The sequence below is a fragment of the Coenobita brevimanus genome, chromosome 101 (genome assembly GCF_032717465.1).
Source record: "Coenobita brevimanus isolate Jiangsu-jjx chromosome 101, ASM3271746v2, whole genome shotgun sequence".
NCBI classification, from domain to species: Eukaryota; Metazoa; Arthropoda; class Malacostraca; order Decapoda; family Coenobitidae; genus Coenobita; species Coenobita brevimanus.
In genome coordinates, this window is record NC_137054.1 from 11,599,759 (window position 1) to 11,618,500 (window position 18,742).

Consider the following 18,742-nt stretch of genomic DNA (forward strand, 5'->3'; position numbering starts at 1 on the left):
AAAGGAATAATATGGGATTGGATGTTCTCTATTTTTCTTTAATCATGGTTGAATACACCAGTCAAGGAGATAGCCTTACCTTGTATGCAGGGAATCTTATTTTACAGAAATGACTAAAAGTTTTAGGATCGTGTACTATCATGAGCAATGGTTATTCTTCTACCTTTATATATTCTGGACTACTAAAGGTTAGCCCTAGATACCATTCATCATCAAGTTCTTAGGAAGAAAGTAGAGGCCTCCCCTTTCCATTTCACCTGAGAAACACCCCCATACCATTACTGATTGTGGGTGCTTAACAGTTGGTACCATGTAAGCAGGGTCATATCGACTACGGGAGGCAGAGTGACGAACCTTGGCAGAATGCACCTGGAACACTTGAAATGTGCTTTCATCGGAAAGCATAACTTTTCTCCACTCATCCGATGTCCAGTGTGCATAATTCTTGGCAAACTGAATGTGCTGCTTCTTCATGTGGTCAGTGAAACGCGGTTTCTTGGCTGCAGTGCGGCTTGGCAAACCCAGCTCCTTCTGCAAATGGTGTTGGATAGTTCAAATTGAGATGTCTTGTAACAGCTGGGGATGCATTCTCTTCAATTTTGCTGCTGTCAGTCGAGGATTCCTGATTACTTCCCTCTTCAGAAGTGTATCTGTACCTCTGGAAGCCATCCTTTTCTTTCCACCGCCATGCTTGTGCTCTGGTAAGACATCAGGCAGCAGGCCATGCGCTGCACCAAGAATCTTCACGACAGTCGACTTTGCACGTCCAGTACTTTCACAAATTGTGTTGATAGGGACATTATCCTGCCTCCATGCAATGATACGGACCCCCTCATCCTTTAAGCAGTACTTTCCATGCATGAAAACTCGACTCTAGGAAAATAACAGGCCAAACAGTAATGCATTTGAAAAAAGAGGGAGGTGCAAGCTCGGAACGATGGGAACATATACTGTACTCCCACTCTCGCTTCTGGGCAAGCACTGATGTGCTGAGCGTTTCACCACCTCTCACCAACACCAGAGGAATTGCCAGTTACTTCTTGCTCAAAAAATTCACTTGGTAGAGGTGGAAACACAAAGCAAAGACAGACAACTATCCCATAGCAATTCTGTGTGCAGGTCCTAAGTCTATTTGCAGTGGGTGTACACATGGCTTCCTGTGCAGATGACATGACGCTCGCATGTGCACACAGGGCGCAAACACAGCTGCACGCATCCTCTGACTTTACCTCAGCGCACTACATGAGTGGTTCACCACAAACAGGATCAAAGAAGCCCCAGTCAAATCTACAATGACCCTTCTCACAGGCTGGACAGTGGAACACGCTCGCATTCCGCACCTCACCATGAACAGCACTCCCCTACAACACACACACACACACACACACAAAATCCTTGGTGTAACTTACAGTACATCGCTGTCATTTAAACAACACATCACAAGCATCACCATCCACTCACTCGATATAGTGCTGCACTTGAGTGTCTGCCCTTTCCTCTCCTCCATCCTTCTTTCCTTCCATTCTCTTCTGTCTTTCTTTCCTTCAGTCTTTCCTCATCCTTCTGCCTGCGGTTGACTACACTCCCTCTTCTGTCTTACTTTCCTTCATTCTTTCCACTTCCTTCTGCCTGTGGGTGACTCTACACTGAGTGACAAGCCAAATTCTTTCCTGTACATCAGGAAACCATTTACTATGCTGGGTGGTAACCATATAACCAAATTTTGGCACCTGGTGGTTTAGTGGGTAAGTACTGTGCTCCAATCGGATTGAGCCAGTGAAGGTTTATATCCACGTAATACTACTTTGGATGAGTGAGGCTGGTCACTCTCATCTTAAATGTCAGGACCAACTGCCTAGCCCTGGGCTCCTGTGCTCCTCATGGGGAAACGTAGGACTGGATGATGGATAGATGGATGGATCACAATCATTAGAGGTAAGATAGCACCAAGACTCAATGCCTTGAGGTCACTTGCCCATACAACATATGGACACGGCAAGGAGGCCGCCACCGCAGTGTGCAAGGAGTATATGCATTCAGTGATGAATTGCACAAGCCCTGCTTGGGCTCCTGACCTCACTAAAACACACTACAACACTCTACAGACCATGCAGAATGGGGCCCTAAAAATAGTCACAGGCTGCACAGCTGCTGCACCCACAGACCACCTACATCGGGAAACCAAGGTCCTCAAAGTCAGGGATCATCTAGACATGAGAGACACCCAGGTTCTCGCTGCAGCCTCTGCAAACCCACGGCATCCACTGCACTGCATGGCAGCGCGTCCATGCACACCATGGGACATCAAAACAACACCCAGCACACAATACCATACACAAATGTTGTCATCTCTCCCCCCTTGCCCGCCTCAGACCGGTTTCCAGAGGAGTATCCATACTCAAGTCACTCGTCGCTCCATTCAGTCACTTAGGGACGGCACACAACTGCATGCACGGCCTCCTAATGTCCACCCTTCTGAATCCTATCTCCCTTGTGGGGATGGGGTCCACCTGGCCAGGCTGAGATGTGAGCATTGTCCAGCCCTCTTAGGTTACCAGAGGGGGCTGGATGACTCTGTTGCTGATGCCTGTCCAAAATGTAACACAGCACCCCATACTATTGAGCACATTGTGGAGGACTGCACCTCATACAGTCACCTTCACCAGCGGCACAACATGCACTTCTTGGGAGCTCTGTGGGAGAGCCTGGTCTCAGCCATGGCCATCCTTACAGACTCAGGACTGTATGGCCAGACTGTCTAGGGAACAACTATACTACTACTACCCTTTTGACAGCTGGTATCTGCACACAACAGCCATATACCCTGACTATTTACTGATGTGCAGTTGCTTTGATGAGAAATTAAGTCATGGAGGATTTTATGTTTTTCCACAGAATGAAACAACGAATAGAGTCCAAGATACTGGAATGCTCCAAGACCTCATGGTGACTTTTTTATGATATCCATCAGTGCAACCATTTAATGTGGGACAAAGCACCATGTCATACAGCAAAAAGTCATGGAATTCTTGACAGGACACGTGGATGTACATGACTGGCCTGCTAACTCGCCAGACCTTAACCCAGTCGAGAACATGTGGTCTCACATTATGATGAAACTGCAAGAAAAGGAAACCTTTCCAGTTCCTTGCCTTGTACTGTCCCTTAGGGACATATGGATGAAAAATATTTCATCAGATTACTGCAGAAACCTTGTTTCACTTCCCTAACCAATACAGGTTTTTCTGAAGGCCAGTGGTGGCCAGAGAAGGTATTAGAAAAAATGTTACACTATTTGTTATCTTCTTTTCCATTCTACATACCTTTTGTGAATACTGCACATCCCAAATGAAAAATAAAAAAAACAAAGTAACTGTGAAGAGAGTTAAGTAAATCTAAGACAACTGACGAATGTTACACTATATAACATTTTCTGCTGAAAAAAAAGTGCAAGAGAAAAAGCAACAGAAGGTTGAACTAGGATGACCGTGATAAGAGCTCACATACAGTGCTACTGTATATGCAAAATTAATCTTTTGAATTCAATGATGTAGTGCTGGTATTCAGTGTACTAATGCTTTCTTAAGATGGTTTATTCAGCTTAGGAGAGACTTTCTACACTGCAGGTATTATACAGAGACTTCATTAATCCCTTCAATATTTTTTTACACTAAATAAAACTTTTGAATGTAGTCAGAATAAACTAAAAAGGGAGTTGACTACTCAGATGGCTAATATGGATAAAAATATTGCACAATAACCTGAGTCCAACTGATTAAAGCAAAGTAAAATAATAACACATTATCATGTGCCTGAATCAGACATACCTGAATCCCTTTTTAACGCTGGCTTTGATCATGCTGACAACAGAGGCACGGTCATACACATGGCCACAGAGCTTATGTCGAACTGGGTCTGTCATAATTATTTTGCTGATGGGATCCAGCAAGCTAAATGTCTGTTGTGTTGTTACCACTTCCTCAAAGTTGTTATCATCATTCTCAGCTTGTCCATTCAGGTTTCTGGATTCTGTTGGAGTATAGTATTAACATCATCATAACCACCATTATCCTGATCTGTTTTTCCCAACTAAGGATGAGGGTCAGACAGGATCAAGGAAACAAAGTACATATGTGAAAGCATAATAGAAGGAGAAGTATTACCAGCAGTAACAAACAGGATTAACAATTTGTCTATGTTAATCCTCTGACTACTCAACTGTCTATGTCATACTTAGGACCTAACCAGGAAGAAACCCCAAGGTTATGTTATGTGTATGATAAAAAATTATATAGGCCTATATATCTCGACCAACTCTTTGACTAATGATATTACACTTAGGTGCTATATATATTTTGTTCTCAAGATGGAATGCTTGAAGGTATGCACTATTTCATTTGGTTAATACTGAACTCGGTAGTGTACATACCCTTTTGCTCTCCCAATAATCTATTAAATGCCTTGATACTTGGGGCAGTCTTAATTGCCTCTGACACATGAAAATCTTGTTTCAGCTCATCGAGACTTTCTTCATAAACCTGAAACAAATACAACAACTGCAAAATCATAAAAATCTGAGGCAGCTGACTACAGGTCTATCTATCTACCTATCTATCTACTGCCAGACACCTCAATCCTGTAAGGAGTGGCCACAAACTAATCGCTCCCATGTTGCCTTGTTCAATGCCACTTCACTGCCTTGCTCCCAGCTCGCACCCCCACTCTTGCATATACCTCTCCATTCCATCCCTCCACCAAATCCTCGGCCTCCCTCTCCCTCTCGTCCCCCCCCCCCTCCACCTCCTCACTTGCATGCACTCTCATTGTTAGTCTCTTGCTTTCCATCCTCTCCACATAGCCAAACCACCTCAATGTATTCTGCTAATGCTTTCTATCACATCCACATCCACATCACAATGCTCCTTCACTTCCTCGTTGGTCAGTCTGTCTCTCCAAATAACTCCACATGCTCCTCTCAAATAACTCATTTCCACTACTCTCTTGACTTGTGTCCTTCCAACAAGGTCCAAGCTTCACTACCATACATTAGGGCTGGCATCACAATACAGGTATACCCTGGTTTAATGATGCAACTGGCTAGGTAAAAACCCATCGTTGGGTGGGATATTGTATATCAGGGTAGTTTTAACATGTAAAGTAATGGGATGCGTTTTTCAGCCTTGGGTTTCCCCCCCAACCAAGTCCAAAACCCACCCAAATGAGCCCAAAAATAAGTTTAAAGCCAATCTAAATGGTCTAACATCTGTAAAAGAAGCTAATCTAAGCCTAACACCTGTAAATAACTCACTAAACCAACAAATAAAATCTGATAATCGTCAAATAAAAGTCTGGAATAAAATCAACCTTAGTAAACTCTACCCCAAAATGACAATGTTCACCCCACCTATGGCTAAAACACACTAATTTAAGCCTAAAAACTGTTTATAAATCAACTGAAACACACAATTTTAGTCTAAAACACAGTAGGACCTCACTATAACGGACTAATTGGGGCCCAAGCCATTCTGAAAAATGCGAAATTCCGATAAAAGTGACATCTGGACTTCCTCCTACTAATCCGGACTTTTTCCGATATATCAGAGATTAGTCTGGATCACAGCCAACGGCCATACCACGTTGAGTACACCGCTTCCCATCCGATCAGCGAAGTTAAGCAACATTGGGTCTGGTTAGTACTTGGATGGGTGACCGCCTGGGAACAACAGATGCTGTTGGCATCCCTACGTGTCAAGTGGGGTTGGTGGAGGATTAGTGCCCCTCCCTGTAAAAATAATTAACTCTAAGCCCTTGACCACCCCGTTTGGGATACATGGCGTCTGGCAATGAATGAATGAAGTCTGGATCACATGAACGGATTTTAAACTGTTTTGACTACCATTCTGGTACTGTAGTGTGTTATAATTTCACTACAATAATCAAATGGTGTACAATATATAATAATACTGTACTGTACACTGATAAACATGTCTTTTATTTACCTTATTGTGGTGAACATACCTGAAGTGGTCAGGCAGTCCAAACTGCTTCTGGCTTTATCGGACTTTTTCCGATATATAGGAATTTAGTCCGGTAGCTCCTCAAGTACGATAAAAGCGAATTCCGGTCTACTGAAGTTCATTATATCGAGGTTTTACTGTATAACAAAAATCAGTAAAAAAAATAAAAACCCATAGTTAAACTGGGGTTTGACCATTGCTAGGCGGGGTATGGTGGTACAGTAATCCCTGTAAGACCCGGACACCCAAGTCCTGGACATTTTGGACTCGGATCCTAGCACACACACACACACACACACACACACACACACACACACACACACACACACACACACATACACACACACAAAAAACGTTTTCAACCCTACTCTGAATTTGTCACGAAGTGACAAACAGCTGTGTTTTGGCACGTACTTTCTCTGATGTCAGCTAGAGCGACCCTACATCTTCCCCATTTCCTGCCTACTTACTGTCGTGACTGCACACTCGTCGCCATGGCTGCCCGTGTGATCGCTTTTGTGGTGGTGCCCTACCTGATGCAGGCCCTGCTGTTCTTCTGCTGCCTATTACGCGTGTGTGTGAGACGATGGCCCTGCTGCCCGACAAGAGGAAATGAGTGGTTCTAACTCTGGAGAAGAAGAAGGAGATATTGGAGAAGGTGGAGGCAGGATGGTCGACTTCACGCATCCTCCGAGAATTCAACCAAGCCTGCTCTACCTTGTTAGATATCAAGAAATCCCGGCACAAAATCACTCAGTACATGGCAGACCTCACAATGAAGACCAAATGCAACGTGCAGAGGAAGATTATGTACCCTCCTACGTTTGCAGAAGTTGACCGCTCCACACTGATTGGGTATTGTCAACAACGTGCTGCTGGTGTGCTGGTGCATGGTACGAAGCTGAAGGCTGCTGCTGAGAAGTTCGCAAGGTTACACGGCACCCCAGACTTCAAGGCATCCGAAGGGCGGCTCTTCGCTTTCGAGTTACGACATGGACTTACCAACTGTAAGGCCCATGGCGAAGCTTTGGACGCCAATGAGGAAGGAGTAGAAGAGTTTCGACAGAAGGTGAAGGGCTTGATCAACAGGGAGGGCCTCACTCTCGGTCAAGTCTACAAAGCTGACAAAACTGGTTTATTCTATTGCCTGCTGCCCACAAACACCCTAGCAGAGGAGACAGAGAAATGTGTGCCTGGACGCAAGCTCTCCAAGCAGCGAATGTCTGCTTTGTGTTGTGCCAATGCAAATGGCATGCACCAGCTCAAGCCCGTCATTGTTGGCCATGCAAAGCAGCCTCAGTGCTGTCGTGGGTTGATGGATGCCCTTCCTATCATTTGGTACCATTCCGTGAAGGCTTGGTTCACAGCCAAGGTCTTCAAAGACTGGTTTCACCCGCACTTTGTCAAGAAGGTCAACCATTATCAGATAAACACACTGGGAATCCGACAAAACCAGGTAGAGGCTCTCCTTCTTCTGGACAATGCACCTGCGCATCCATCCAAAGAGGAGTTGGTGGCTGAGAATGGCCGCATTAGGTGCTTGTTTTTGCCACCTAATACTACTGCTCTCATCCAACCAAAGGACCAAGGAGTGATCGTGCCTATGAAGAGGCCGTACCATTGGAAGTTCCTGGATGAAGTGATGGTTGTTCTCAAGGATGAGAACAAGCGCAGGGAGGGATGGGACACGCAAGGCCAGTGGACTGTGGAAAACCTTCGTCACTACAGCCTCAAGTCAGCCATTTACAACTCGACCAGTGCATGGAGGGAAGTCCCTGTCAAGACTCTGGAAAGCGGTTCCTCTTGTCTGCTTCTCAGAGCCGATGTGGTGCACGACTTTCTAGGTTCTGACGTGGATGACTTCCATGTGCATCTTCATGTGGCTGGTGATGAGGTGGATGTGCACGAAGTGCGTGAGTGGTCGGATGACCAACGAGGGTAATCCTGGGTATCAGACCATGTTTGATATTGAGATCGCATCTTCAGTTCCAGGTACAAGTACTGTACCCAGCTGGAAGATTCCGACGAGAACAGCGAGGATGATGCGGACTCCTCTCAGCGCATACTACTCCAGCCATCTCCAAGCTGATCGCACTCCGGGAGCACATAGAGTTCGTTCTGGACTACCTTGAACACCCGGACTGCGACCAGGAGATGGGGCCCCTGGGACGTGTGAAGGAAGTGAGAGCTTTTAGATAGAGCCTAATCAATCGCCAGAATCGTCGTTCCTTACGTCAATCAACCACTGACACCTTCTTCAGGCCCATAACCCCTGCCATGCCCAGCCCTGGCTCTACATCACTGCCTCAACAAGACATGCCTTCCACCTTCAAGCCACAGCCAAGCACATCGGCCATGGTGAAGTCTCCACTGGACATGAGTTTAAGGCTATCTTCAAAGTCGTCTGCAGTGGGCAGCCCATCACCACGTCCCAGCGATGCGCCCCTCGGCCACCTGCAACACCTACTCTCTGACAGTGAATAAACAGCAAAAACTCACCACTAGACATGGGAATTTATGGTGTCGTGCAGTGTTAAGAAATTAGAATTCAGAGTGCAAATGATTAAGAGCAGCGCAACACTGGATTACTGTATGTGCTTCAAATGCACCTTCACCACTGTCAGAGCCTGAGAGGAGGTGGCTTAATCTTCGCGACGGCCGCAGACATGTTGTAAGTACCCTGTACACTGCTAAATACTTTCCATCCTCACTTCTAATTTCTCATTCTCTGGTTCCTTTTCATTTATTACATGGTTTCTGTCCCTAATTGTGTGCATAGGGTCTTAAATAGGTGCATATCTGGTGGGGAGTTATTTTGGTGGCTTTCAAAGTTAGGTTGGGCTAGGGTCCATAAGTATCTGTCCAGGGGCATTTTTCCCAGGTCCTAGACAGGAGCAAGTCCCGGACATGCCTTTGGCTCTATCACGTCGGATCTTGGAGGGATTACTGTATTTTTACCCCCATCATTAAGCCGGGGTATCGCATCTAGTGGTATCATGTATTGGAGTATTACTGTACTGTCATGCAGCGACTTTTTTACTTCCATGCTCATTTTCCTGTTCCTTATCACTGCTTTCAAAGAACCAGCAACCTTTCTTCCCTGTTGTACCCTTCACCCTCTAAACTTCCATCCTTCTTCATTACACTACTCAAGTACTGTACTTAAATGCACTCACATTCTCCATTTCCTCCTCATCTAGCCTCACTGTACATTCACTGAATTCACTTCTCTCGAAGACCATAAGTTTACTCTTACCTACATTAACCTTTAGATTCTATTTCTTACACACTCTCCCAAACTCATTCACCAAGCCTTCAATTAACAAGACAGTCTCATCTGCTAACAACAGTTCAGGGAGTTTCCAAACACTGCCCTCTCTCATTAGGGTCACTTCAACATCCACTGCCCTACCTTGTAACGCTTTCATAACCCCATCCATATACAGATTGAACAGCCATGGAGACATGACACATCCCTGTTTCAATCCAACATTCAAAAAGAAAAATTCACTCGGCTCACCATCCACATGCATTGCAGCCTTAGCACCCTCATACGTACTCCTCATAACATTCAACAACTTCCCATTTACTCCATACACTCTTCATACTTTCCACATTCCTTGTCTACCCACCCTGTCCTATGTTTTCTCCAAATCCATGAAGGCTGCATACTTCATTCCCTTCTCTAGAAACTTTTCCACTAACGACCTAAGAATGAATATCTGATCTACGCAACCTCTTCCCCTCCCAAAACCATCAATCTTCTTCTCCAACTAATTCCTCTATTATTTCCCTAACTCTGTCAATAAGTATCCTACCATATACTTTTCCTATTGCACTAAGAAGACAAATGCCCCTATGATTACTACACATGTCCTTTTCATTTTCTCCTTTACACAGGGGAATAATTATACCTGACCTGCAATCCTTCGGGACTCTACCTTCCTCCCAGGCCAATCCGCACATCTTCATTATCCATTCTATTACAATATCTCCCTCATGCTTCAGCATTGCACCACACACTCCATAAATCCCTGGGGCTTTCCTCATTCTGACTTTCTTCACTGCTTCCACTACTTCCATCCTAATGATTTCCTCCTATATTCTTACTTCCCTTCTTCCCCAGCCACTTATACTCACATTAGCTGCTTTCATTCTCTATGATCAGAAATTGCTTTAAGTGTTCTCTCCATCTGCTCACCTTTTCTCTCTTCTCCACCAGCAATCTACCATTTTTATCTTTCACTCCCCGACTTACTTCTTTATCACCCTGTCTATCTCTTTACCTCTTTTCAGAACATCCTACATTCCCTCCACTTTACACTCAAATTCCTTCCAAATTCCTCATCCACTCTCTTCTTACTTTCTCTTACAAATCTTTTCACCTCTCTTCCTCTCTACATATAACTCTCTCTTCCATCTCTCAACTTCCTCCATGCCCCTGTTTCTCATCCACTTACTATATGCTTTCTTCTTTTGCATCACAGCCTGTCTCATCTCTTCATTCCACCATGGTGTTCTTTGTTCCCCCTTTCGTCTTCTCTTTACCCCACACACCACCTCACATGCTGCACAGATTTCTTCTGCAAATATCTTGCACAAACCTTCTACATCCCCCATCAGTTCCATATTTACCCAATCACTTCTCCACTTCTCTCTTATATTCTGCCTGTTTTCCATCCTCTTGTAACCTTTCTACCCTCCTTTTATGGACTACTTCCTCCTGTCCTTCCCCTCTCCTCCTCCTCCTCCATTTCATTTGAGCCTTGACTTTCACCGCCATCATGTTGTGGTTATAAAGTACACTCCCCCAGCCTCTGTACGTTGGACTACTTCCTCCTGTCCTTCTCTTCTCCTCCTCCTCCATCTCATTCGAGCCTTGACTTTCACCACCACTGTGTGGTGGTTAGAAAGTCCACTCTCCCAGCCTCTGTATGCTGTTGCATCCATTACAAACCTTTTCATTATACCATTCACACACATATATTCAACCATTGCCTTCTATTCATTCAGTTCACCACCCACCCTTCTCATCACTCACCATGGATACCTGGGAATCATTTTGTGTCTAAAGATGGTATTGGCTATCACCAGCCACCTCCCTACACAAATGTCCACAAGAGCACTGTCATTCTCATCCACTTCTGCAGGCACACCCCACTCTCCAACTACTCCATCCACCTTCACATTCCCTAATTTTCCAATCATATCTCCAAACAAAAACACTCTCTCATTCCTTTCAAACTACAGGTACTGGTACTATAGCTCACCTCTTTAATTTTTCTTCCAAATCTATCCTTTTCTTCCTTCTCTTTCCTACCTTATTTACATATTTACTAATAATACATTCCCTCTTTCATCTAAATTTCTTCCTTGCATCCACCTCCACCAATTCTTCCTTTGCTCCTTCAATTCTCATATCCAACCAAGCTGCTCTTCTCTTACCAGCTGGTACCCTGGTAACATCACACACATCTTTAGCATTCCTAACTAAACACTCATTACATGAAAACACACTTTTAATTGAATCTATTTCCATTCACAGATACCAACTTTGCCAATACTTTTATTCATATCAATCCACAACTGGTTTGTTTCTCACTTTATCTAACATTATTCTCTCTCAGTGCTCCTATCATCCATTATCTTAGCTTCATACTGTATGTCACAATCATATCGCCAGACAAACTTCCTCACCAGCCTCTTCTAAATTAATCTTGTCACTAACACTCCTAAGCATTCTTTTCTACACAAGCAAATAATCAATTACAGTAGAGTTCTTTCAAGTTTCTCTTCCATTTGTGTATACTCTTTATATTTTTGTACACTTGTTCCAGAAAGTATCGGTGCAGAAAATGTTAAATATTATGACACACGGAACACAGGAATCTGGAAATTGTGGTTCTGTCTTCCCACACGCTGGCATTCCAGACAACAGATGACTACTATATCAGATATCTCTTGTGTCCTTCATAATGAGTAGGGAATGACCATAAATGTTATAATATATACAGGTATTAATGGGCTGTCACTGCCACATGGTCGAAACATTCCAGATGGCATCGGACCCACAGTGCACCAATACTTTCTGAAGTGAGTGCACATCTCTGTGACTAAAATATGAATAAATTATGCACAATTTTCTTACTGATACCATAGACGTTTTCCAGTCACAGTCCATTAAAATTTTCTGCTGGCATACTAAAGCAACCCATTTCAACATTAACAGGGGCCATGCGAACTCCTATTGTCTGATCACTCATCACAAACATTCTATAACTACTTAGCATGTGTACTTTCACTCTATCTATGTGAAAGTGTTGGAGAGGAAGGCTTTCATGTGTTGGTATCAATCCTAACCAAGCAACACAGCTGCTTATAAAAACATCCCTTTACTCCTTACCTATTCCCCAAAAGGAGGATGGTGGGCTGCAGGAGAAAGGCACCTTAAGCCTGCAGTCCATCAACTTTCACAAACAGATAAGCCTGAGGCCACAAAAGTAACAACCTACATTGTAAAAAAAACAATCCTTCTTTCCATGCCTCTGTCTCACATGGGGTATATACATTAAACAGACTTATTGTCCCATCTCAAACCTTGACATGCATTGGACTTGAAGTTGAAACATTTACAGTCCTTCATTTCTCTGTGGCATTTATGAGTATTCAACATTTATGAATATTCAGCTATGTAAATGTCCCCCAACTCACATCATCATCATCATCATGACCTCCTTTCCCAACCCAAAGTGAGGTGCAGTAGGGTCCAGAGAGCCAGAAAAAAACTTGATGAGATACTTACCAAAGTTGAGATACTAACCAAAGTTTGCCCAACTGAATTAGCCATTTCCATTCACTCAACATTCAGCCAACTCTATCTTTCAAAAGAAGGATGGTGGACTGTAGGAGAGGGAAAACTTAGGCCCTCAGTTCAATAAGTTTATGTCATATAAACATTTGCTATTTCCGGGAATGCTCGTCGGCGAAGAGGTGACGGTGCGGCCTTATTCTTTATCAACATCCACGGCCTTACCACAAATTTAAACTCAGTTCATTTTTTCCTTCAATCCATATCCCCTTTGGCCCTTTTCCTCACAGAACCACAAATCTCACCCTCTACCGATATATCTCCATTTTGTTTTCCCGGTTACCATCTCCTTACAAACTTTCGAAACAAGGGCGGCACCTGTTGTTATATCAAATCCCAACGTGCAGTTGATACTATTTTAAACTTCACTTCATCCAGTTTTGATTACTCATTATATAAATTAAATTGCCAAAACATTACCAAATATATCTGTGTAGTTTATCGTTCCCACAATGCTTCTTCGGAACCCAGTGTATTTGATTCCATATCCACTCAGTTGAGTAACCTTGACCTTGCCCTTGGCAATGAAATTACCATTTTGGGTGATTTTAACATATACAATGTTGAATGGTTATTGCATTCTGCCCGGACTGACGATGCTGGTCTAGAATGTGAGCTGTTTGCGGAATCGTTTAATCTCACCCAATTGGTAAAGCAACCAACCAGAATACCTGATAATCCTGACCATAATGCCCATCTCTTGGATTTATTCTTGACAAATAATCCAGATCAATACAGGATAGAGGTACTGTCACCACTTGGATCCTCTGACCACAATCTCATCAAAGCCTCATTAGTTAACCCTCCTACACCTCCCCATTCCGAACCTGTCAGGGTGACCCGATGGCACTTTGACATGGCAGACTGGGATGGATTTAGAAATTATCTTGCTGATGTTCCATGGCAGTTTTTCTTCTCTAGTGATCCCAATACTACCCAGTCCCACATTTGTGACTTAATACTAGCTGGTATGGATTTACTCATACCAAGTCAACAGTTCACTAAAAGATCAAACTCTCCAAAATGGTTTGATGGCAATTGTGCCAGAGCAACAGCCCAAAAGTCATTAGCATATAACTCTTACTTAAAATAAAAAACATCTGAATCACTCTCCCAATTTAAAATTGCTAGAAATCATGCAAAAGCTGTATTAAATCTATCTAAATCAAACTTTCTTCAAAAGCAAGCATCAAAACTACTTAACAACCCTAATGACAACAGAATATTCTGGTCAACTCTTAATTCTTTCAATAATAACTTTAACAAGTCATCTTCCATTCCCCCACTAAAATCTTCAGATGGCATTATTACAAATGACCCACGTGGGAAAGCAGATATCTTTGCTAGTGCCTTTGCCAGAAACTCTACCATAGATGATACCAGCCAGAATGTCTCAGTACTGGAACTTGATTCTCCCGAAATTGCCCCACTTAAAATACAGACAAGATTCGTAAAATCCATCCTAGACAATTTACCTACCAACAAAGCTCCAGGCCCAGATGGAATTCCTCCAACTGTTTTGAAAAAGTGTTCCCCTGAACTTGCCTCTGTCCTAGCCAAATTATTCAGACTATGCATACGTACTTCTTTATTCCCAAATTCACGGAAAGAAGCCAATATCCACCCGGTTCCGAAGAAAGGAAGTTCGTCTGACCCCCTCCAATTACAGACCAATAGCTGTCACATCTTCTCTTGGTAAGGTATTTGAAACTTTAATTAATAAGCATATTGTTAAACATCTTGAATCCAACAACTTAATTAGTGATAGACAATACGGTTTTCGCCACGAAAGATCCACCATTGACATACTCAATCTCTTAACTCATACCATCCATCAATCAATTGATCTTTTTGGAGAAACTCATGCAGTAGCTCTTGATATCTCTAAAGCTTTCGACAGAGTATGGCACCGTTCCTTGCTGTCCAAACTCCCTTGCTATGGACTAACGTCTTTTGTTCCTTTGATTTCTTCTTATCTTAGTGACAGGAAAATAAGAGTAAAAGTAGATGATGTATATTCGAATTTCCACTCAATTAACGCCGGCGTGCCGCAGGGATCAGTTCTGGCACCAACCCTATTTCTGGTTCATATTAATGATCTCTTATCTGTCACTCACAATCCCGTTCACTCATATGCAGATGACTCAACACTACATAGTTCATTCACACTCAGACATCCATTTACAAAGTCTAATATCTCTGCCTCTCAACTCAGTACAGCCATCTCCATAAATCAAGATCTAGCTACAATCAGTGAATGGGGACAAAACAACCTTGTCTCTTTTAATGCTAGTAAAACTAAATATATAGAGTTTACTAACAGACAGATATTGCCAGATTCGTACATTACCTTCAGTGCTACTAATATTCCCATCTCCAAAAGTATTGAAATTCTTGGTGTCTCACTTAACAGTGCCCTCAACTGGACCTCTCATGTCAGATCACTTGCTAAGGCCGCCTCAAAGAAACTTGGATTATTGTACAGAGTCCGTAACTTCTTCACCGATGAGCAGTTAGCTATAATTTATAAGAGTCATGTGCGCTCTCAGCTTGAATATTGCTCACCCTTGTGGAATGGTTGTGGAGAGGTTGCATTGAGACAACTGGACAAAATTCAGAATAAAGCTGTTAGAATCATTAACAACCCTGCCATTACATATAAACTACCTCCCCTGCAAGTAAGAAGGAATGTTGCCTCCCTTGCATTATTTTACAAATATTTTTTTGGCAAGTGCTCAGACGAGGTTGCGTCCATGAGGCCGCCTCTCCATGCCTTCCCTCGAGCTACACAGGCATCTGGTAGCGCTCATGACTGGAATGTCACTCAACCATATTGCAGAACTTCTGCCTATCAGAATTCTTTCATTCCCCGAACTGCATCTCTCTGGAACTCGCTTCCCCAGAGTTGTTTTCCTCCAAATTTCAACCCACAACTGTTCAAGTCTAACTGTTACAGATATTTTATGAATGGAGGACACCAGTAGTCTGGTGTATGGATTTTTTTTTTTCCCCCATTTGTTTTTCCTTCCTCCGTTGTTATTTAAAAAAAAAAAAAAAAAAAAAAACACACACACACACACACACACAAAGCTAAGCAAGCCTGCTTAGTGTTGTTGCACCAGAGACAGGCAAAGGACCCAGATCCAAGGCTTCTGAAGTTGTTTTTGAAGTGTTTTACTATCTATTTATCTATAGCCCGATGCCCTAATCCCGCAAAGGGTGGCTGCAGACAAAACGCCTCCAAGTCACTCCATCACCCACCATTTGACTGTCCTCCCCCCAGTTCACTCCACCCTCCCTCATAGGCTATACCTCTCAACTCCATCCTTCCACCTCATCCTCAGTCTCCCCCTCCTTCTCCCTCCCTCCACTTCACCTACATACAGCCTCTTAGCAGTCTTTCATTCTCCATTCTCTCCACATGTCCAAACCACCTCAGTGTATTTTCCCAATTTTCTCAATCACATCCACATCCACCCCACAACGTTCTTTCACTTCCTCATTCGTCAATCTGTCCCTCCATGTCATTCCACATGCTCCTCTCAGGTAACTCATTTCCACTGTTTCAACTCTTGACTTGTTCCTCTCCAGCAAGGTCCATGTCTCACTTCCATACGTCAGGGTAGGGATCACAATACTATCATGCAGTGAATTCTTAACTTCCATGCTCACCTTCCTATTTTGTTTTAAGGATAAGGAAATTCCTGGTCCACACCACCCTTGCCCTTTTACTGTACAGCAGTCATAACAACATATGAAAAGTGTGAGGGTGGTGTTCTTTCTTCCCCAACCACGCAGATACCCAAGAGACAGAAGTTAGAAAACTGCATGAAGACTTTTAAGCATGAAATTTGGCTTAACTTATCATTCTGTCATTTGCAGCTGAAATCAAAACCTAGGAGTGAATACTGTTCTTAAGTGACTGACTACAAGTCAGTACTCACACTTCACTATAACCTCTGAAGCTGATGGTACAGCAGTCAAAGATATACCATACTAATGCAGTACAAAACAAGAGTCCTGGCATCTGGTACAAACTGGAGACATAAGCCTAAGTACTGTATGTCAATATCTTAAGACATTTTCTAAATACTCACTCAGTTATATATGTTACAGTATAAGGCTATGTGAAATGGAATGTTTTGTTTCAAGCTAGAAACTGTAATGAACTGTGTCATACAATATTTACATACGCTAAGGCCTAGTTGTCTTTTTGATAACTGAGTTCTTATCCTCCTTCAGTCTTACACCAACACTTCTGGCTGCCTACCGACACCACCAATCCAAATACCCTCACCTCATCAAATAGGTCACTGCATGGGTTTGAGGTAGTTTCATCAACAGCACGAAGCTCAGCTTCCTTCGCTGCATTACGTGCCAGTGCCACAGAGTGCTCTGTCTTGACACAATTTTCAAGTACTCCCTCCAGCTGTTTCAAGTAGTCCATCATCAAGCTCTCTGGAATAAAGATGCAAACATAAACAAACTCTCATCACCACTGCTGGCATCCCTCCACTTCTACGGTGAGTGCGTAGCGCCCGTCTAGCAACAAACTCTCATCCCTTTTCTATCCAACTCTTTAATGCAAGGGTTAACCGTTACTCCCAGTTCTTAATTTATGCAACAGGTAAACTCTGGAACTGTCTCCCTCTGCCTGTATTTCCTATTTCCTATGATCTCCAGCCTTTCAACTGCAGTGTGTCCAGGCATCTCAAAATGAACGGATCTGGAATTTGGCTCTCTTTTGTATTGTTTTTGTTTTGTTTTTTCTTGGAGGGAACTGTTTTGTGGGCTCAGCCTTTGGTTCCTTCTTCCTGACATTCGTTTTCGTTTTTAAAGGCTCCAACATGCTTGCATGTGTCGGCCTTGGTCACCTAGTGGCGGCTCTCCACGCTGCACGATCCATTGCAGCCTCCCTGTTCAGTCCCTTAACACTAAGGTCACACTTAATGACCTCGTCCCATGTCTTTCTTGGTCTACCCCTCATAACCCCACCCCCAATATTAGCACTTCTCACCTTCCTCACCCAATTATCATCCCCCATCCTCTTCAAATGTCCAAACCACCTCAATCTACCTCTCCTCATCACAACACCAATACACTCCAGTCCCATCCTACCTCTCAACTCTTCCATTGTAAATCCAGCCCCTCCAGGCCTTGGACGCAGGGACGCACTGCACATCCACCTAATCATTGTCATTTCTGTATGTCTGAGCCAGTGAATATCTTCCTCCTTCACTGCCCAGGTCTCACTACCATACAGCATTACACTCCTAACACATGCTGCATACAAAGACCCCTTAGCACGTAGGGAGAGCCCTCTCAATGTCAGGAGAGGCAAGAGCTCCCTGAACCTCTTCCAATCACTTCTCACCCTAGACACAGAGCTAGCTCCAGCCCCACCTCCAGCATACAACATGTCTCCCAAGTAACAAAACTCTTCCACACACTCAAGAGATTCACCAGCAAGTTCAATCCTTTCACGTCTGACAATCGCCACCTGCTCACCCCGGCACGCCGTACACATAAAATCAGCATTATCTCGCAGTCTACCTCTGATACCACTACATCTCTTATGCACCCATTTATCACACACACCGCACAAGATGGAATTACTTCCCACGCCCTTATGGCAAACTGCGCATGGCCACTCTTCCTCGTCTTTGACAGTACCGCCACCAACCCTAGATATCATCACTTTGGTTTTATCTGCATTTACCCTTAAACCCTTTTGCCCCATACCATCTCTCCACTTCTTAAACCTTTCCTCCGCCTCCCTTTCGTTCTCTGCAATCAACACCAAATCATCAGCATACAACAACTCCCACGGGAGTCCGTTTCTAAAGTCACGTGAAAG

At 43.6% G+C, this 18,742-nt stretch overlaps 1 protein-coding gene and 1 non-coding gene across 2 annotated transcripts in view; one reads left to right on the top strand and one right to left on the bottom strand.

Annotated features, from left to right (window-relative positions):
- LOC145415131 (E3 SUMO-protein ligase NSE2-like) overlaps positions 1 to 18,742 on the bottom strand; it is a 39,625-nt gene that overhangs the window by 701 nt on the left and 20,182 nt on the right. Inside the window, exons 2-4 of the mRNA XM_080284551.1 lie at positions 17,183 to 17,343; positions 4,430 to 4,538; positions 3,828 to 4,029 (exon numbers count right to left, since the gene is read on the bottom strand). Of these exons, the coding sequence (XP_080140677.1) occupies positions 3,828 to 4,029; positions 4,430 to 4,538; positions 17,183 to 17,343 (472 nt within the window). The remainder of the gene's footprint in view (positions 1 to 3,827; positions 4,030 to 4,429; positions 4,539 to 17,182; positions 17,344 to 18,742) is intronic.
- LOC145415254 (5S ribosomal RNA) lies at positions 5,620 to 5,738 on the top strand. Its single transcript, XR_013900032.1, has one exon. It is a non-coding gene; the product is annotated as a 5S ribosomal RNA (ribosomal RNA).